This window comes from Cygnus atratus, chromosome 7 (genome assembly GCF_013377495.2).
Source record: "Cygnus atratus isolate AKBS03 ecotype Queensland, Australia chromosome 7, CAtr_DNAZoo_HiC_assembly, whole genome shotgun sequence".
Classification (NCBI taxonomy): domain Eukaryota; kingdom Metazoa; phylum Chordata; class Aves; order Anseriformes; family Anatidae; genus Cygnus; species Cygnus atratus.
The window spans coordinates 27,659,426-27,681,637 of record NC_066368.1 but is presented as its reverse complement, the minus strand read 5'-3'; the positions used below and the strand labels follow the sequence as shown (position 1 = coordinate 27,681,637).

The window sequence follows — 22,212 nt, the reverse complement described above, 5'->3', positions numbered from 1 at the left end:
TAAAACAGTTGCAGAAGTCTCTCTTAAACTCTACATATACATATAAATATTTCTGTTAGAGACAAAGCACAGAACACTTCTTCCCTAAAAGGCAAAGGTCGTAAATTTGTATAAATATGTGAAAATAAAGAAATACAATAAAAGCCTTTTAGCATCTTTATCCATAGCATGGCTTGAATGACAGTTTTAATGTGCTTGATATTTCTTGTTAACAGTTACAGTAATTGATTAAAGATTGGTTTTGTATGTCACTTTCAATAGCACACTAGCTGAAAAATTTACACCTTAGTCAGAAAATCATCAGGATATAAATTGTCAATTGCATGAACAAGTTTAACATGTTACTTGAAAATCAGTTTTCAACTCACCCATGGATTGAAAAAGCTGCCATTTATCAAAAACAAAGATCTATTTTCACACATCTTAATTTCAGTTACAATTAGCTATAAATCCATGTGGATTCAGATTTGATACATTCAAGCACTACGGTTTATCAGGTTTTACGCTAATGATTCCTTCTGACATTTATTAGAACTTCACGGAATAACTAAATTATGCTTATGCTTTTTGATCAACATTTAATGTGTTGTCTTTTGACAAAATAATTGATTGGGAAGACACAAACTACATAATTTACACAAATGTGGGGAATAAAAGGACTATGAAAATTTATGTATTAAGGAATGCACTCCCCACTCAGTATCTGACATACATTTGCTTTCCGTAGGAGTGCATTCCTCAGTACTCCTAAAAAGCTGTTCCTGAACTTTCAGTGTTGGCCACATGATCACACTTTTATTTTTTTAATTATCTAAGCTTCTGATGCATACTAATCACGTTACACTAATATATTTATAAGTAAATGGATTAGTTTCCCCTAAAAAATCCATTCTGTATCCTCAATTCTTAAATTACATGCCCTTTCATATTACATAGTTTACCACTGACTCTTCATCTCCAACCTCTCCCAGCCAATTCAGTCCTCATATCTCCTGATTCCTGCTGCTTGTACTCACAACTGCCTTCTCAGCAAGGCAGGCGCATGCATATGCGTGTCTGCCTTCCAAACATGCAGAGCAACCCCAGCTGCAAATCCACTGAGGGTCAGCATACAAGAGAGAAGAAATGTAGCATGCTCAATTTTCTACACAAGGAATGGGAAAGACAGGGAATGATGTATAATGGGACATCACAGATGTGAACGTACTGCAGCTGTGGAAACAGACAGGGCCTGATCTGGCATGCTAAATGGGCACAGGATGATGGGTCATAGGATGATGCAAGGAAGAACCCGGGGGGGAGTGGTTGGAACGGACATGTATCAGCATCATGCCAGGATTCCCAATCAGGAATCTCACAGAGAGGCTCCTGCCCTTGTTAAGCATACATAATTACTTCCATGTAACAGTTCTCTGCTTCTCAGACACACACAGTGTGTACAAGGCATAAATCTCTAAGCAGAGGCCAGGTAGGCTTTCCTGCTGTAAGTGGGACCTGGCCAGGCTCCCTGACATCTGAAGAGGCATGGCAGCATCCCAGCACGCACAGGCTTGAGTTCAGAATGAAGTAGTTGATACCTCTTCTCCATGATCTATGGCACATTTCTCAGGATTGTAACCTCCAGTTTGAGAACCACTATATTAGTAACACAACAAAATCGTTAAAAGATTGCACATAGGTGGTAATATTTCACCCTCATATCCTCTTGTCCCATCAAAACTAGCTTAGTATTTTACATCCTACACAACTTGATTTTTTTTTTAAACTAAAAAACCCTTTTGCAATTCTGATGTTCTGAAGATAACAGAAGTATATATGATCTTTACAGCAGATAACTCTATAAATCCAATGACAGGTACAACCATAGCACAGACAGGCAAACAGATGCTTTCATCCAACTACCATAAGGAGGAAAGACAGATATACATCCTGCAAACAGCTGTGCTGGCAGAAAACATTACTGTACCATGTGATCACCACTCTTCTTCCACTGGAAGTTACCTTTCTTAGAGACATGTCAAAATATGCAGAATGAACTTAAACAGTTTAAGCAGTGAGCCCTTCTACATTATTTTTTCAATACAGCAGCTCAGGGAGCACAAACAGATCTGTTAGAAAAGCTAGCAGAGCAGCCATAATAAGCAACTACAGGCATGCTGAACATAGCACAGATAAAGTGATAAATTCATAGTGATGAAATTTGAGACGAGGCAAGGAAACTGTTTATCAGCCTACTGGAAATCACTAGTAAATATACTTGTTGCTGATTTGCATTGAAGCCATACCACTATACCTTTGCTCTAGTAGTTACCTGCACTAGCTAAATAACATTGATATTTGCATACTAGTTACAATTCCACTTGCAGTTTGTTAGATCATATCAAAAGCTTGTTGGGAGGGGTGGGAGGGGGAGGAGGAAGAGGATGTTTTCAGCACATTCAGCACACATACACTTACTTAGTTTTGAAAGGTATTCAGTGTTTAGTGACAGACAGGAAAAAAAAAGCACTTCCCACTGTGAAAGTCCCTGAAAGGAAAATGTAAATGCTAGGTGGGATCTTTAAAACCAAGTGTGTGACTTAAAAGCACAAATCACCTTAAAGCACAAGAGAATTTATACCCCTGAACCACAAAAGCACTTCAAAAATATCATCTTGTTTGTATAATTTTGTATTACAAGTTACTGCCCTACCAATTGGCTGCTACGGTTAAGTTGACAACCCAGCCACTTACCTGATATAGCAACTTTTGCTCTGCATGCCACCCGGTCTTTTGTCCCAGTGCCTGATGACCTGCCAAAAAGAAGGAAAAAAAAATATGAGGTCTCAGATCCGCACATTTAGGTTTCTGTAACTCAACCCTTTAAGCATTTAAAAAACATCAGGGGATCCATATTATAGCTCATTTCAAAGGCTTTTCTTTAAAGTCAAATTCGGTCTCTCTGCTTTAAGATACAAGTCGTTAGATTCTTGAGGATAATACGGAAGGAAGGTACACCATCAATTTTCTTAATTCCCTAGAAGATCTTACTCCAAAGCTTCTTTTAACACTCAGGTTAAATAAAAGTAAATTCATCTTTCCTGTCTTTTCCAGCTCCAACAGAATCAAATACATTATCAACTTTACTCCTTCTGTACACATGAATGAACAACTTAGTTTATCGATTCTATGGGTCCAGATATGATTCATCCCAGGGTGCTTAAAGAGCTGGCTGACATCATCGCGGGACCTCTCTCAATTATTTTTTCAATGATCTTGGGAATCTGGAGAGGTCCCATTGGACTGGAAGCTGGCAAATGTTGTGCCAATTTTCAAGAAGGGCAAGAAAGAAGAACCTAGCAACTACAGGCCTGTCAGTCTCACGTCAGTGCCCGGTAAAATTATGGAGAGGATGATCCTTGAAGTTATTGAAGCGCACCTTGGGGACAATGCAGTCATTGGTCCCAGCCAACATGGATTCATGAGGGGTAGGTCCTACCTAACAAATTTGATTTCTTTTTATGATAAGATCACCCATCTAGCCGATCAAGGGAAACCAGCTGATGTGATCTTTTTGGACTTCAGCAAAGCTTTTGACATGGTTTCCCATAGGATCCTACTGGACAAAATGTCCAGCATACAACTTAACAAAAACATCGTACGATGGGTGAGCAATTGGCTGACGGGCAGGGCTCAAAGGGTTGTGGTAAATGGGGCCACATCTGGCTGGCGCATGGTCACTAGTGGGGTCCCTCAAGGCCCCGTTTTAGGGCCAGTCCTCTTCAATGTTTTTATAAATGATTTGGATGTAGAACGTGTTCTGAGCAAAGTTGCCAACAACACCAAACTCGGAGGAGTTGTGGACTCGGATGAGGGTGGAAAGGCCTTGCAGAGAGATCTGGACAGATTGGAGAGCTGGGCGATCACCAACCACATGAAGTTTAACAAAAGCAAGTGCTGGGTCCTGCACCTGGGACGGGGCAACCCTGGCTATACGTACAGACTGGGCGACGAGATGCTGGAGAGCAGCCCCGCAGAGAGGGATCTGGGGGTTGTGGTTGACAGCAAGTTGAATACGAGCCAGCAGTGTGCCCTGGCAGCCAGGAGGGCCAACCGTATCCTGGGGTGCATCAAGCACAGCATCGCTAGTCAGTCGAGGGAAGTGATTGTCCCGCTCTACTCTGCGCTGGTGCGGCCTCACCTCGAGTACTGTGTGCAGTTCTGGGCACCACAGTACAACAAGGACATTAAACTGTTGGAGAGTGTCCAGAGGAGGGCGAGGAAGATGGTGAAGGGCCTAGAGGGGAAGACATATGAGGAGCGGCTGAGGTCACTGGATCTGTTCAGCCTGGAGAAGAGGAGGCTGAGGGGGGACCTCATCGCGGTCTACAACTTCCTCGCGAGGGGGAGTGGAGAGGCAGGTGACCTATTCTCCATTATCACCAGTGACAGGACCCGTGGGAACGGTGTTAAGCTGAGGCAGGGGAAGTTTAGGCTGGACATCAGGAAGAGGTTCTTCACTGAGAGGGTGGTTGCACACTGGAACGGGCTCCCCAGGGAAGTAGTCACTGCACCAAGCCTGTCTGAATTTAAGAAGCGATTGGACTGTGCACTTAGGCACATGGTCTAAACTTTTGGGTAGACCTGTGCGGTGCCAGGAGTTGGACTTGATGATCCTTATGGGTCCCTTCCAACTCGGGATATTCTATGATTCTATCGTTGGTTACAGAGAAGCGTCTCATCCTCTATTAACAGAGACCAATTACAATAAGGTGTTTTGTTAATATTGTGAAGCAGACAGTTTACTAAGTAGCTAGAGTATAAACCTCAAGCTGAACCTTAAATTGCATCAAAACAATCTATAGAGAAGAATTTTTGTTACTCACTATATCTGCCACTGCTCCCAACACCTAACTAAAAAGGGTAAAATGAAACTTTCTAATCACTACCAATATCTTGACTTCTATAGGCAGTTGGATTATCTTCAGAACTCACAGACTGCAGACACATGTAACAAGAAATAAGAATAAACTTCATTTGAAAACCCGAGTCACTTCTAGAATTTATTCTCAGCCATCATCATCTTAATTGGATTAAGCTTTAACAAAATTCCACTATGCACCATATACAAAAAAAGAACTGTAAACACACTATTAACAATCAAAGGTAAGATCTAAATGGTAAATAAATTACCCTAGGGCATGAATCTCTTTCCAAATGACCTTTGTGACAATTCAAAGGACCCCTTAAGACAGAGCCTTAAGCTGAGACCAGTCAAGTGAACAACACAGCTGACCATGACTTCAAGAAAACAATGCAGCTGTTCAGATACATCTCCAAGTATCTCTGCCCTGTTCCTGACATGTGTCATCACCATCCTGTGGTCACTGGCATCAAAGACCGGGAGTTGTGTAAATGTGTATTTGATATTATTCCATTATTAAAAATATAAAATATGAATCACTATAAAGATCATCACTTCATAGGAAAAAAGCAATACAACCGCAATAATTACAGAATACCACAAGTTACAAGTGCTAGTTTTCAAAAAGCATCTTTCATAATAACTGTTGATGTAGTCAGAAAATACAATTCTCTCCTTCAATAAATTTCTTCTGTAGAACTACATTTCTGAAAGCAAACAATAGCAGGATTATTCCTACAGATACAATTCACTGGAGCTAAGCACATATACTTGAAGAGTTTCTATGCTTAATTGCAATATAGTATTTCATTAAAGTAATAACATCTGTGCACCGCAATTCTTAACATTGCATCCAAAATCTATTCCATTACGCAAAAAAATAAGTTATTCAAATAAATCATGTATACTTTAGCTCATTCAAGAAATATAACATAAAAACATTATTAATTAAACTGCCTTTTCCTCATATTAAGTTGTACTCTATCACTTTGATGTAGTTAACAAAGTGACCAGCAGAGGGTACCAATTAACCATGATGATTCCATCATTAAAGAGACCTTAGCAACAGCAGAGAGACAGAAAAGTAGAAATTCATGTATTTTGACTTAGATAATTTTGTTTTGTTCCCTCAGGCTAGGTTAGACACTTTTTTTTGGTCTGCTAAAGGTAATCAAGAAAGTGTCTATTATGTTACCCGATATTCACATGCTGAACCTCTGTTCAATGTCAATGATAAAATCTATCCAAAAAAAGATGATCTGTATTTAGTTTTCTAAAATAAAAACGATGATATTGGACTGATCTTATAAAGTAATGATTTAAAGCAACAGTAAAGAATGTATGCATGGGGGAAGACAGAAGGAAGGGTTTAAATCCAGTTTCCTAGACAGGCTGCCTAACAATGCACACACACAGAAGGCCGCTTCATAATGCTCCATTAGAATTAGAGCTTTTACTCACCATCCCTCAGTTCCGCATGAGACTGGCTCTCCAGGTTGGTTCTGTAGCTCTGCCTGGTATGCAAGTATACGAGCATTGCAAACCATAAGGTTTTTAACCGCTTGCAAAAGTTGGTCTTTCTGCGTGCTCACTGCAAGTAGTTTACAGATGCCTTCTCGCATGCGGATTTCAAAGTTAATCTTCTCTTGGATGTCATATTCCTAGATGCGCAAAAAAAAAGAGACTAAATAAAAATCCAGCTGACATTACTCTGAATTTTAAGGAGCTCTATTTATTATACAGCTGGGATAGAAAGCCCTAGGCTCAATTATATGCAGCCATTAAAATTGTTACTAAATGTAAAATGATTATTCTCTCTTCAGACATATACAAGAGTACTGTCAAACAAAGGAGGTAACAGATTTGTTATACATATTATGCATGCAAATTCCAAACCAGGTGCTAAAAGTAACTCACCATAGCATCTGAAATTTACTAAAAATGAATGTGCCTCAATGTGTCATTCACAGGATAATAGAATATGGTCCTCTCATATGGTTGTTGTGAGTCCTAACTGAACAAAGCTTATAAAATAACAGCCCACTTTTTACAGTGATCCCTAGTTAAATAGTCTCTAACTTCAGGACAGTATCTGAAATACTTTAAATCTGAAATTCAATCTTCTTACTTCTTTGGCCATCTTGAAAAGTGTTGAAAAACATAATTTTTTACTTATAGGTGTTCCCTGAATTGTATGTCAACCAGAAGTGAAACCAGGAGGCTATCTCAATACCTGATTACTTCAGGCCATGAACCAGAAGTCAGATAGCTGTGGTAACTTCAACATTACAGAAGAACCATGCCTTGCCTCATTGCACAGTCACGCAACCATTGATTTTTTCATTCCAAAGTATGAAATAAGACAAACTTGCCTGTCAGTCACTAGAATTCTGCATCAGGGTTTTTCTGAAGGAAATATATTTTAATGTATTGTTAAACCTTATGGAAAATCAACTTTTTTCTATTTATTCTCAGCGAAATGGGGTATTTCTAAATTGCGTTATTCCTCACTTGCCATTTCAAACAGGTCTATCCACACCGAGCCAGAAGATAATTAAGGTGAAGGATCACAGACTGTTTGCTGTCTCCCAAAGGTGTGCTAGATGCCACAGATGACCGTGATAACCATTTCCTCATTACGTGGCCATCCCTGACCAACCCCAGTATTTCTGACAGGTACAAACCAGCATGCTATCACTACATCACTAGGTTGCATTACAAACACATTGCAAATCAGTGTTGAGGCTTTTTCAACACTGAGGAAGACTGCCCCAGCAACCTCTGGAATTGTAAGCACTGTCAGTTTTCATTTGTATAGTACGTCTGAAGTCAAAACAAGTGCTCTGGGGATGGATCTATAAGTAATTGCCTGAAACCAGTACAATAAACTGAATTTACAAGTTCAGTATTTCAGCTGGTAGAAAAGTACCGGCAACTCCTTTGAGCCTCAAAACAGGGTAGAAATAGAGGGGAACTAACTTCCCCACAATTCAAGTACCAGAGAACACCAGAGCCCATGAACGGGGCAAGGCAGACGGTTTTCTTCTTGCCTGCGGACTCACTCTGTCTGTAGCTGCCTTTGACACGAGAAAGTGACCCTTTATAACAGTCACAAGAGGCAGGTGGAAACTCACTGCACAGTCACTACCCATTCCCTCCTATCGTTGCAGGAGTGGGTTTTATTGTTTTTGAAGGCCTGATGCCATCATCTAAAGATATTTAATGTTTCAGCTGCTCCTCCATCTGCTCACAAAGCATTTCTCCTTCCAAACCACCCCCACTTGCTACCCCTAAAGAAAAAGCAGCTCCGGTCCGTAAGCCACATTCAGCACAGCGCAGCTCAAGCTGTAATGCTCTGCACTTCCAGCCACCTCAGAATCCTTTTGCAGGTTAAGGCTCTTGTTTTATTTCCCAGCTCTTCTGTTACAGATAGCGTCTCATGCTTGTCAAAAATAGGGCCCAGTGCCACGCAGAAGCTTCTTCTACCCCACATCAAAAGCCAGCAAGTCACTAAGCCCACAAACACAAACCCAGTTTCCCATTTTCCTCGGGCAACATATGAAGCATTTGTTTTTGTTTTTCCCCTGAGATCATAAAGATCCCAGGCTTGTGTGATCAGGCAAAGCAGGACAAACCTAAGTTCTACTGAATTTATCAGTGTTTAAGACAATTAAGTCACACAGTGAGAACACGACAATGACTAGTCACCACCATAAAGGAGGATGTCACAGAAGAATAGAGGACTCTCCAAAATGAAGAGCTCTCCAGCTCAGGCCCAAGAGAAATGCTTGGGACGTGCACAGAAAACCATGACGGATGTCCTCTGGCACCAGTGGGCTGTCTGGTGGCAAATGCCTCCCAGAGCTAACACTGCAGGGTTTTGCTGGAAGCTCCACTGGTATTCCCCACGGCTGACACATGGAGACCCAGAACAGCACCAACAAACTGCTCGTTTTCGCCTCTGAGATTTGCTTCCCAAAGTTCCAACCACAGGCAGCGCAGGATAGAGTGGTGAGCCAACACCTCTGCCTCCCCTGCACCCATATCCACCCTTGTTCTCAGCTCTCATCCCAGAACGGTAAGCAAATAGCTTTCGCCAGTCTTCTTTCATTCCAAGTCAAATTTTACACAACTCAGAAAAGCTAAGCAAGACCCACAACTGCCCCTAAGAAATAATTACACATTCTTCAAGCCTAAGCTAATACATCAGCTGTTATAAAGCCGAAATTCATCTCAGAAGAGGGAAATAGTACCTGCCCCTGACATCTCCCAGGGAACGTGCTCCTGCACTGACCCAGCACGGACCGTGGCTCCTCTCCGGATCCACCACCAGGTACATAGCTGTGGTGAGCAAAGGAACCCTCCCAGTTTGGGGCACCTGTATGCATCAGCACGGTAACTCTGGGAGCTACACGATGGATTTTGCCTGAGCCCCATCTCAGCCAGGCTCACGTGAAACATTCCGGGCTAGCAGTAGGTGGCTGCTGGGCCATAGCTTCAACAGCTGTGCCACTCCAATCCCATCCGAAGGCATGACTTCGCAGCCCGATTTAGAGAATATGAAGTTCTCCACATCCACCAAAAAACATTGCTCAGCTTTCCCCCGCCGCTTCTTTCTAAAAATACGAGCGCACCACCTGGGCTAGGAGAAGTGACCCAGCACTGCTCTGCCGTATGCCGCCTGCAGCTCCCCTCGCGGCCTCCCCTCTCCCCCGGCAGGGCGGAGCAGGTGACGAACAGGTGCGAGACGCGCGGCCCCGTAGCAGGAGCTGCCCGAGGGACAGCCTCTGCCTTCCCCAGGGCACGGGCTGCGACCTCCAGACGCCAACCGGGAACCGGCCGGGCACCGGGACGGGCCTCCGGGGGACCGGCCGGTCCGGACAAGACCCAGCTCAGACCCAACTCGGTCCCGCCCGCTCCGCTCCGCTCCTCACCGGCTCCGCCCGCGCCACCCCGTGCCGCTGCCGCCTCATGGTGCCCGGCGGCGCCGCCGTTCAAATCTCCCGCCCCCCGCAACGGCCGCTGCCGGCCGCGTCATGGCGGCCCCGCCCCTCGGCGCTTCTGTGAGGCGGCGGGCACCGCTCGGCCCCCGCAGCCTCGCAAAGGCTCCTGCCTCCGTGTTTGGCTGCAATGTTAACAAAAAGTCAAAAATAAAACCACGCCAACACTGCTGCAAAGGACAAGCTACGCCCCGGCCTGCCTCAGGCAGCCAGCCTCTCTAAAGCCCTTTTTTTTTTTTTAATTTTTTCCCCGGTGGTGTCGACAGCTCACTGGGATCTGTGGCAGCTTTCCAAGAGTTTTAGATGCTAATTAGAATGATTTTGCAGTACAGTCTGTTCAGCAAATCCTAGTCTTAATAAGTCCCCAAATGTGGCTGCTAGTGGCGTGAAGAGCCTGTGCCTGCAGCCCTTGCACATCTCCACTGACAATGACTTGAGCTGGAACCCCTAAGAAACCAGTGGGAGTTACACGGGTAGGACTCAGCCCTAATTAACGTGAATAGTGCCTTCTCAAGCTGGCTGCGGATCTGCTCTTGAGCTGGTCCAAGTGCCCAGTTTTCCACTACGTTAGAAACATGCTACTGCAAAGCCTGGCTTTTCACACTTGCACCTGCTTCTGCTTTGGTCCTCCCTTGCATTCACTTAGTACTTTTTTTTTTTCTTTATAAAATCAAGCTTCGTGATTCATTTGATCTGTCAGATGCTTGATTAAAAAAATGAACGTTTCACCAAACTCCTAGTCCTTCCTCTTCAGGGAACACGAGACCGAGGCTTTAAACCGCCCTCCTGTCCTGCAGGAGCTGTATGGGTGAGACGTCCCCTCCGCACTCCCACTCCAGCCAGGCTGCCCTGCCGTTGCAGCACGCACGCTGACTCCAAGTGCAGATGGCTTAATGCCATCTCTATTATCCAGAGACTTGGGAGCCAGCTGGCAGCTGTTCTGCTCCCTAATTTAAGAGTAATCCCCGCAGACAGCAACAACAACAATGGAAGCATTGCCCCCGTGTTTTCTTCTCCAGGCCAGCCTCCGCTGAGGGGCACAGACAGCAGAGGCACAACCTGCCGAACAGGGAGAGCCCCGAGCAGCCTGCACTGGGGCTGCTGCGCTGGCACAGAGAAGCCAGGGGCAGGTGGGGTGAATTAAACGGGGGATCTATATTCTGCCTCCTGGGGTTGCTTAAGTGAAGCATTTTTTCAGATGAATCACACCTTCACACCATCCTTTTATTTGCCACTCTCTGCATTGCAAAGCATTTAGCTTCCTTCTAGTATTAGGGAAACTGGATAGCAGAGGAAAGATCATTGTCTGCCTAAATCACTGCTCTGCTTGAGTGTTACATCAGCATATTATTTTAAATGTTAGGCCCATCATTTTAGTTTAGCAGGTACAAAATGTCTACACCTACTCTTGACAGCACTGCAATATTTTTCTTAATTTCTTAGTTCCCACAGCTTGCTACACCTACTCCTTGAGTATCATCAGAGTGTGCCAGTAGAAATCTATTCAATTCCTATTTAGATTTCTCCTAAATGGAAATACATGAAGATTTGTACTGGGCACATGGAAAAGAATCTGCAAGGCTTTCAATAACAGATTTCTACTTACTGCATTTTAAACTGAAAAGCAAACTGCTACCATTGACTGCCATCACACATGACCCCTGTAGTCTGGTTCAATGGACAGAAACTCTGGAATTTAGGGTGTTTACCTGAATTGAATTGAAGATAGGGCTAAGATAAAAGGCAAAACTGTTAGCCTTAACTCATTCCTTCATTTCAGCCTGCTGAGGTCACTTAGTCTTCCCATTGACTGAGCTGGATACAACACTTAGTCCCGCAAAACAAACTAAATAAAGTAACTGCTTTATTGTTTTGTGCGTCTGCTGCAGCCTTGACTGGATGAGGTGAAAAGTAATAATCTAGACAACAACAAGGAGCTACTCCCTAACCCTGCCAAGGTGAAAACATTGGCAAGATAAAAGTTTGAAGGTTCTATTTTACCTGAGCACTCTAAAGTAGGCATCTTCTCTAAGGCAGTCAAGTAGCCAATGAAGATGTCCTAAAACATGCAAGTGCATAAATTAGTTAAGATGCATCATCTGTACTTTTCTTTGATAATTAGACACAGAGGCCAAAGCAGCGTAGTGTAAACACTTATTATTTCAGGTGTTCACAGATTAATTTTACCTTGAGAGTTTCTTTACCTTCTGCACCATTTTTTTTTTAATATTTTGCAGTCCTGCTGCTGCTGTAGTGCTCCGAATGGCACTGGGGTCACCTCTCTGTACAATGCTTTCCTATAATATTTATGGCACCATTAACAAGACATTTATGCCAGGTGCTTCAATGAACTATTCTGTTGATAGTTTTATATTCCTGTAGGATTTCTAAAATAAACAGTAAATGGCTGAAAAAACACGAGGAATCGTTTTTCCTTTTTCCACATAATAGTCCAGAAACTGGCTCTACCCAGTATTCCTTATGTCAATCCCATCTTGAAGTGCCTCCCAGTTAAAATACTGTAGTCTCTTAAAAACACCGTATGTGGTATAAATGCACCCCAAGTAAGTTTTGTAACAGAAATAATGAGTTGCAAAAAATCCATCACCACATGCATTTGGAAAACAATTTCTGAGATCAAACCTGAAAACATTAAAAATCAATGACACTATGTGACTTCAAACCACAGTTTCATGATCCTCTATGTCTTAAAGCTGCTCACGCATAAATAAGTTACGATGCATGGTTAGCTGAGGTAGACCAGTCACACATACTCCTCAGTTTCTGCATGTGAGACCAGGGGCAGTGGTTTTGAAGTGAATTTAGATGTGGTCCCCACATAAGTGTAAAGCCATCCCCCTAAGAAGTATCCCATTGGACAAGGATCCTCACAGGTGATTGACTGATAGCTTAACTCGAAGCATTCCTCCAGCTGAGAAGTCAGTGTATATACACAGTGTCTAATAAAGCATGAGTTCTGCAGCCTTTCCTGACATTTAGAAATCTATATGGTCTCTCTTTTCTACGTGGCTTCTTATCTTCACAGCATTTGAAGGACCTAAATTAGTTGTTTGAAATTGGCCACTTGGATGCACTGCAAATAGGGGGACATTTACACACACACGCATACACAGAAATTACGGTCACACAAAAATGATAGTCCTATGTAAACCCAGAGAGGTCCTTTCTGCTGTTGAATATTGAAAGGATGTTCAGTATTAAAAGGATTTCTAAGAGGTTTTATACTCTGTCACTTCCATATCATATCTTTATACTAGGGTTTCTTTGTTGGGTACAAAACCCTGCTTTGATTTCTGATACATTTACTGCAGGTGACATTTGGTGCATAAAATACCCAGTCTGAGACAGCTGCATCTGGACATCGGCTGGGCAGCCTGCTGGTGAAGTCGCTATTTTGTGCTACAGGAGAATCTCACCCAGCGTTTTATGTTCTGTTTTTCGCTTCAGGTCTGTTACGATTTTTCCTAATTGATCTTGTATGGGCAAGTGGAAAGTCACTGGACCATTTAAATGATTTGCCATATTGAATTTGAAACAGGGAATAAGTGCTCTGAGAATATTGCAAATCTAAAGATAAACTCCTACATGAGAAAAATGTGACAGAAATCCCTTTCCCTTTGTTATCCAGAGGCCAACCATCTATGTGTGGGAGAGCAGACATAAGCTGCTTCTGATAATAATCTCCCAATAAAAGTGAGAGATCCTCCAGCTAGCTCAACAACAGGGTTGCTGTCTGAAGGTGGATACAGGGTATTTGCAGATGGTCTTCATTTTTTATTTTTTTTTTCATACAATTTAGAGTATCTCTGCAGACCACAACTCTTGGCAAACAGTCTCAGCCTGAAATGAGTTTGCAGTTTGGGCTGTTTTCTTTCCAAGTACTGGTATACAGGCATCTAAGGAGTGAAAAGTGGCAGAGCTATATGGTCTCAAGGCTGAGCAACATTAGCTACCCTCTGGGCAGCCAGAGGCGCTCACGATCCCTCTGCATAGTATTGCTAAGGCAGTAAATAGTGACCGTCCCTTGGCAGGCACATTTCGAGCTGACAGCTGTCATCCCAAATAACTGAGGCACAGTAGGTCATGTCTGGTAGGCAAAGTAAGACCACAGTGAATCAAACGCTATTTCTTTGCACTTCACACACACAGATTGTTTTGATCCTGTCTCAGGGAGGATATTCAAAGGGGCATGGGTAGGAATCTGTAGTTTCCTGCAAACTCTTACTTTGCCCTGAGAAAAGTTTCTCATCAGTATGCCATCGGTTTGTGTCAATAGTTTCTCAGTTATACTTAGGGCTATAACCGTGTATAGTTTTATAATTCTTCCTGCCTTGCCATAAAGCTATGATTTCTTCTGCATTTTTCTAAGTCTTGAGTTGGGTACTAGCTGTATTTGTCATGCAAGACAGACCAAGAAAGAGCCCAAACAGGAAGGATTAAGGGAAATTCAGAGCAAGAAAACTCAGTTAAAACCAAATAATGTATCATTACTATCAGCATACTTTTTAAAAGGCACATAACAACCATTTGCAGGTGGAAATTTCTATCAGAAGTTTTAAGCCTCTGGTCCTCAAGGAAAACATCACTTATGTTTTAACATCAGCTGTGTCCTATTTCTCACCAAAACAGATCACAAGAAACCATTGAGCAATCATCTGCTCAAGTGCTTATATTAAAGAAATACATCCATAGAGATTAAAAAAAAAAAAAGGATTTAACTTTTTAGAACTGCCAGTTTCCCATTGCAAGAGTTCCCAGCCCCCGTGTCTCCACCAAAATTTGCCCCAGCTCCCAGCTCTGCTATTGCTTTGTCCTGCCACCCATAGTCTGAGCCAGGCAGTGCTCTCCTGGTGGTGTACTGAGGAGGCAGGAGGCCAGATGGAGGGCAGGGGGCTGTATGCTGGCTTTGTTTGTTTCGCTGTGGTTTGCTTCCTTGGCGCAGTCTGGAGAGCGTTCCCTCTCCCCTCAGAGTGCCACAGAAGTGTGAAATAGCTTGCCTCCACGAAACCCCAAAAGAGACAAAATGAAAGAGGAAGGGTTTGTCACGGCACTGCAGATGCTGGGACCTGGCACAAGGACATAAGGCTGTTCTGGGGAACAAACCCGGGTCGGAGACGGAGCCTTTTAGAGAGGTGACGATTTTTTTGTTGAATCACTCAACTGTTTGATCAAAATTGTCCATTTGCACATAAGAGGGACCAAAATATCTTTTTCCTGAGGTACAAAGATCTAAGGGCAGAAAGTTCCTGCAAAGCAAACCAGGTCCTGTGAATTCCTCACAGCCAAAGTGAAGGGCAGGACGCGTTCCTAAAGCCCACTACGATTTCACTGTAGGATGTGTCCAGCTATTTTTTCTGTTACTTCAGTTACTTTCGAAGTCAAAAGAAAGGAATGGAATTAAATTGGGCTATGCCTATGCTCTGTTCAATGTGAGAGGCAAACATTTTTGGCTAGTAATAGCATTATGTGTTTAATAGGACAACCCATTTTTATTCACCGCTATGAAAAAACAGGGGTTGAGTAGCAAATATAAGTAACTACATTTCACCTGAGGTTGGTTTGTTGGAGATTTCTATCATCCTTCTAACCATTTCATGGTCTGTTAAATGAGCTGAGACAACACTTCATGTCACTGTTAGCATTTTAAATTACAAATAATGGTAACAATAAATAGCACCTCGTGTTTTTACAGACAATTTAATCTGGAAGAATAAAAATAACTAGCTATGCCTGGATGCATGTATGAGTTATACACATGCATATATTTACTGCCTTATTTCAAAAACCAATTTGAGTTCTTGGAAGCCGTTTCTAGCACTTGATGCTATCTGTGTGTTTGTACAGTATCATTGAAGTGGAATCATGTTGTTTAAAGTGGAATCAACAAACAGCAAATAATTTTTTCATAACAGCTTCTTTAAGCAGCTAATGCAAAACCAGGCTGGAAGTTATCCAGGTGTGATCTGGGACACCGAGGATCACCTTTTTAAGGTAACTCACAGATATGTTTGTGCAAACACCGTTTGTGCAATAACATCCGCAATAAGCAGCTTTAACCAACAAATGAATTTACGCTTTCTCTTAGTCCTTCCCTATTTGGGAATGTCTTCCCTGACCCCATCCATCAGCAATCTCTGCAACTCTGAGTCGTCCTACTTACATCTATATGCATTAGACTTTGTGGGGGAAAACACAAGCAAAAGCAAGCCATTATCTAACACAAAGACCACTTTCATTTTATTGTTAATACCTCGGGACACTCGCACTACCTTCTCAATTTTTTTTAATTTACCGCTACTCTGCCATACAGCCTCTTCCAGACCTGTACCAATTTCCACCTGTAAAACGCCAGCCCAGGAGAGTTTCAAAAGGCACAAGGGGGCTTCAGCTCCTAGGCTGCCCTCTGTGCCTCTCCAAGTCTTTCCCCAGACACGCAGGAACAGCATGCCTCATTCCACACCTGTAGCAAGGGATGCATTCCTTCGCACACACGTGTGTTACATCTGCTGGCCACGCAGACAAGTAAATGCTCTTGCTGAGTTCATTTAAATAGACGATTGGCACTGACAGTCATTGAAGCACCCAGAACTTTGGTGGCAGCCCTCGTGCAGTCAGCACACACATCGCCAATCTGATGAACAGGTTTTACTCATCAGCACCCCAGTCGCACAAATTTTTCGACATTCCTTCTAAAATATCTCACTAACTAGCATCACTAAGTTGGTGGAGAACAAAAACATCTTTTACCATTTTAAGGGTAATAACTCCCACGTATAATTGGCACCATATTGGTTTATGTGCAGCTAACTGAATTTTACTGGCACTCATTTCCATCGTTGGCTAGAAAGCAAGCAGCCTTCTCCAGGCTACATCTCTGAGCATTCAGACTTTTGTGCCTGTATTAGAAGGGAAGAATCTTTCCATTGTTACTAATAGTTTCACCTCTGGGCATTTCTAAACTAAAATTACTGATCTAACTAAATAGCCTGTTTAGGATAAAATATTTCAACAGAGAATGGGAAGCTGAAAATGTGCCCTAGCTCAGATCTTGGGTAGAACGTCAGCATTCAGGCAAGCCTTGAAGAGAAGCACGGGGGAATACTTCACCTTCTGGAAAGGCTCACATGAGTTTAACATATGGATTAGCCCATTACTCAGGAGATGAGAACAAGCCCCATTTGGATGGGATCAATTCAGGTTTCATTCCTGCTCTGTGTGGGAGGGTCTGTGGCTACAAATTATGTAGCTAACCCCCATCTGGGTGCAAGAAATTTGAAGAAAAGACAAAATGCACCCCACCGCAATACTACTATTTTTTCCTTTGGTCAAGACACGTTCAGTTTCCAGTCTCACACTGAGCCAGAATCATCTAGTCACACAGCCTTCAGAACCTACTGCCTGAAAGAGAAGTTTATGTGAAAACATCTGTTTTCAGTAATCTTGTTATATATCAGCTGTCACGTATCCTTCAAATTATGTGTTCTCATGTTTTCATTGCAGGTGTGGCAATGGCAGTTCCCAGGGCTGCACCTTTTATTTATACAATTTTTCCAAGGATACTTTTCTTGTAGAATTGGCTAGAGCACAGTGTTGCCTGTTTGCTACCTGCCCTATTTTTAGACCTCAGAAGTTCATTGCACTTTTTAACCTTTATGAATGAGAATGTCATCGCCTTCAGAGCCTTCTTTTGAAAAGAATCTGCTTTGTGCATAAAACCATTAGCTGAACCTACTCACTTGCCCACAGTCCATGCCTTCAAAGCGGTAAGTATTAAAGGTAATGTTTCACGTTGCTCTGAGCACTGCAGCTTTAGGATCCACAAAAGGTAGTATTCATTATAACAAAAAAATGTCCTTTGAAAGACAATGAACTAATTTTGCATTACACAAGACTTTATTTTTACATATATCAGAAGTAAGAAAAGGCGCATTTCTGCAGCAAGCGAGAGCCCTAATGCTCCCACAATACATTCTGGCTGGATGAGAGCAGGGCTGCGATGAGAGACAAATGACACATGCCTTCACACTGGCCCCATGTGCCCTGGTGAATTTCACCCTGTGTGTCTAACAAATTTCTGTCAATAACATATGCAGTCTACTGTGGAAGTGGCAAAGCACTTCAAACCAGCCGTGCAGCCATGTTGCTCTTCTCGCCCACTTTGGGCTGTTGCTTGACTACAACACAAATACTGAACATTGCCAGCAAAGCTAACACACCAGAGAGAAGCACTCTCTTTTCATCTCACTCATGCTTAGGAACTAGCAAGCATTCTGTACTTTCCTTTTTCCTTTTAAGTCCACCCCTTTATTGTAGATCACGTCCTCCTTCTCTCCATCATATAGGAAGCCCGTTGGCTTAAACAAGCCCCTCTCCAGTTGCTTTGAAAGCCCCATTAAGTCCCCCCACTCAGTGTCCTGCCCAGGTGCAGGAACCTCCAGCCTACCCGTCCTCCTGCCAGCAGGCCAATGGTAGGTCCCCCCAGACCTTTACATGGAATGCAAACTAGAAAATGAATTGCTTGTATAATATCCAAAAAGAGGAGAAAAGAGGAAAAAAGCTGTCCATAAGCATCCGATAAAATCAATATACTTTCCAATGATACTAAAGACACAGGTCTGAATTATCTTCTGCATTCCTATGTGATATTTGATGTCTATCTCTGCAGGGCCAGGTGGAGGCTTTGCGTGTTTGAATCAGTGTCAGTCGTCAGCTTGTTCTGCTCTGTTTTCATGATCTGTTGATTTAGGCTCTACTTTAAAGACAGATCCCTGACAATTCTGATGTGAGCTGCCATCACATGATCTTTAATGGATCTTTTGTCCATAAAAGAGGTGAAACATAGTTCTGCCACACTTTCTCCCTCCTGGAGAAATGTAATTTTCTCTTCCTCAGCATGTTCTCTATAGCCAGGGTATGTATCTGATACAGATGCACGAGCATAACATTGCCACCCACCAGGACAATTCCCTAGTTTGCATTTGTAAGCAGATAAAAACACCCCAGCATTACCTTCCACAGCACAAGGGGATCCTTAAACAAGTACGAGAAAGGAACCACCCCTAAACACAGGCACTTGCGCTTCCTCTCTATGCCGATAAAGGAGAAGGGAATACCACTGCTTTAAAAGCAGCTGGCTCTCACCTCCTGGACAGCAGACATCGCTGCAGAAGGCGAAGAGCCCCCTCTGCCTGCAGTGCAGATGCTGGGGATGCGGCAGAACAGGGGAAAGAAAAGCACAGACCCACTGCTTCCTGCAGGGCTTAGGACTGCTCTCCCACGCGCTTGGATATGGCAGAGGACTGAATTTGCCACCGCAGCCTTTCAACGCTGTTCTTTTTATGTCTCTGCTTATGTAAACTGAAAACTTTTAAAATCCCAGTGCATAGGATTAGGCACCAAAGTGAGCTAATTAGGTATTAATGGCAATTCCCTGTCCTTCTTATGGCCTTTTTGGACACTTTTTTCAGTTGGGAAATCAATGTGATTTATTTCACGTGTAATTCCTCAAACGTGGAAGGCATTTGGTATGAACTTTTAAAAGCAGTGCTCCTTACCATCTGGTGTCCATTGCAGAAAGAACACCATCAGAATGAAATAGCTTGAAATTCCACTTTGATGCTGTGCTTTGTACTCTTCTTTGGAGAAAATGTCTATATTTTAATAAGTCCCAATGAGGGAAAGGCTTTGCTGTAGGGAGAAATCTTTCTTTAATGATACCCTGGCATGTTTTTTGCTGTCTTTCACTCTCTTTTTTTGAGTGGGGCAGCTTCAACCAAAAAGGAATGACCCCCTTCCTGCAGCAGATTGCCTCTCATTTCGAAAGAGCTCTAGGAACAGCAATTACTCTCTACCTTTTGGCTCTCTTCCACCAACTTTCAATGCATAAATCTGCTAGCTAATCCCACAATTAGTACCTGGACTATAATTCTCTTGCTGCTCAGAGCTGGCTTAAGCAAGCCCAGCGTGTTGTGGCCATATAAAACATCCTGTCCCGGCTGGAGAGCCATGTGAGGTTTGTCCCTCACTGCCACCAGGGATGTTCTGACCCTGTGCAGCTGCTGCTACTTGTGCCCGCAGACCAGACCTTGAGGTCTCCTGGTGCAGCCAGAGGTGCTGCTGCACTGCTGAGGATCTCAAAAGAGCACCAGCATGGGGAGCAGGGGAGAGGTAGCTTCGCTAAAAGGCTCAGCTCGTTCTGGTGCACATTGCAACTTACAGCTCAGACTTTCATCCCCCTAGGAAAAAGAGATGCAAACTGTGGCTGTTCCTGTCCTCGAGGGCCTCCTCCCCAGGGTTCAAGTGCCCCGGGACTTCTGCCTGCAGCAGGAGCAGCCTCCAGCATGGGGACAGGTTCAAGCACGGAGCTGCCATCAAAGAGCATGTGCTGCCCATTGGAGCATGTTTGGGACCGCTCATGCAGGATGTCCCCGTCTTCACATGGGAAAGAAGGCCCCAGCAGGGGAAGTATTTTGCGAAAAACCAAGCAGTGCCTCAACACAGCCAGGAACAGGCTCACAAGTTGGTGCTGCATCTATAGTTTGCCAGCTGTAGCTTTTGAGCCCATACAAATCTTCCGTGTTACAATGAGCACAATACACAGTAACCCTGTTGGAAGGCAACCCAAACCACCATGACCTGACAACTCTGGGTATGGACGAAGCAGTGCAAATCAACACACAAGAGAATGCTTTGTTTCATTTTTTAACCAGAAAAGCATGAATCAGTACGGGTAGAGAAGAGCAAAGTGAAACAACTCTCAGCTCCAGCCAGGGGTGGCCTACGGGATCGCTAAGGAGTTCTGCAGAAAGGCTGGAAGCTGGTGCCAAGCATGGCCTGACAACTGCTACCAGACCGAGAGCACCCTCACAGCATGTGGCCTCTTGTTGCCGTGACAGCAAAACTCATTTGGAAACACAGATTTTACTTTAAAAAAAAAAATCAAAAGAAAGTAAACTGACTTTCAATGATCAGATCTAAGGCTCCCCTAACAAGGGGAAGGCAACGAACTGGCCAGCACTGAGCAGCCATACAAAACCACGTGTACATTCCCGTTCTCTTCCTTTTGGTTCACTTTTGCTGCAAGGGCTGCGCCCCCCAGTTCTTATGCTAGAAATGCACCGCAGAAAGTCTTTTTCCTACTAGGTGGTATGAGTGCCTGTGGCAGTAACATAAACCTTGTTGTATGTTTGATACATCCTGAATTTATCTGCACACAAAGCTAATATGAATCCCAGTCCAAGGCACCACTACGGTAAAGGCCACTAAAATAATTCATACAAGTGTCGAAGGTCTTTCCTTAGACTAACTTTTTGTTTCCTTTCAACAAACAGAGAGAGGAGATAAATATTAAATGCAGATAAATTTCAGCATCTCGAAGTAACATGTGCATTTGTAGTTCATGCTCAAACACCACGAAAAACACTGCACTTTCCAGCATACAAATTAGCTGAACTGAAAAGGCATACCTATTTCAAGCACAGCTTTTACAGCAGAACAAGGCGACTGTGGTACTTGCCAGAGCCAAACTCAAAATCCCATCTGTATGCAGTGGTAACGGATGTGTCCTTGTGTGCGTGCATCTTTGCATACCTACGTATAGTTCAGTAAAACGTCCACAAGGAAACGCTGCACGGATTCATGTCTCCTGCAAACCGGCTGGATCACGCCATAAAGACCAGAGAGGGGAGTGTGGGCATGCCGGGGAGAGACAAAAATTCCTGACAACCCTTTTCAAAGCAAAGCTGTAAACAAACAAGGGAAAGCAGAGGCTGATGAATGTAGCCAGACTGATAGTAGTGAATCCAGCTCTACGCCACAAGAAAAAGCCCCCGCAAACATTTCAGCATTGTGAGCCTGAAGGGGAAAGTGGCTGCAAATAAAAACAAAACTGACTCACCTATTCTCCACATCTAGGATGGGGAAAAAATCGCAAGATAAACAACCAGAGTAACTCTTGAAAAGCAAACTGTTTTTTTTCAGCCACCTTCACTGAAGTGGAATTACCAGCCAAACAAAATTTACTTCACCTTTGAAATATGATTTTTAACCTTGTGAGCACCCTCAAAATAGGAAGAGGTCAACATATAATTTTCCAGCCAAAATCAGCAACTATGGGACCAGGCATGGCTGGTACAGATCACTACCTAAAAAAGCCGTATATTCTCAATACTCCCACCTTCCATGCAGCACCAGGCAGGTTGTTACATGCTAGCTTTATTTAAATAACTTTTATAACTCTGGAAGACTTATTGAAAAGTGTTTAAAGGGATCTTGAAAGAAAGAGATGCA

At 43.3% G+C, this 22,212-nt stretch overlaps 1 protein-coding gene across 2 annotated transcripts in view; it reads right to left on the bottom strand.

The window, feature by feature from the left end:
- Positions 1-22,212, bottom strand: part of RTKN2 (rhotekin 2) — a 106,028-nt gene that overhangs the window by 27,619 nt on the left and 56,197 nt on the right. Inside the window, exons 1-3 of one of the 2 annotated variants that reach the window (XM_050711979.1) lie at positions 9,838-9,908; positions 6,365-6,564; positions 2,734-2,792 (exon numbers count right to left, since the gene is read on the bottom strand). In XM_050711979.1, the coding sequence (XP_050567936.1) occupies positions 2,734-2,792; positions 6,365-6,564; positions 9,838-9,876 (298 nt within the window). In that variant the 5' untranslated portion in view covers positions 9,877-9,908. Of the gene's footprint in view, positions 1-2,733; positions 2,793-6,364; positions 6,565-9,837; positions 9,909-22,212 lie in introns of those variants that run through there. The other variant, XM_050711978.1, reaches the window with a different exon arrangement.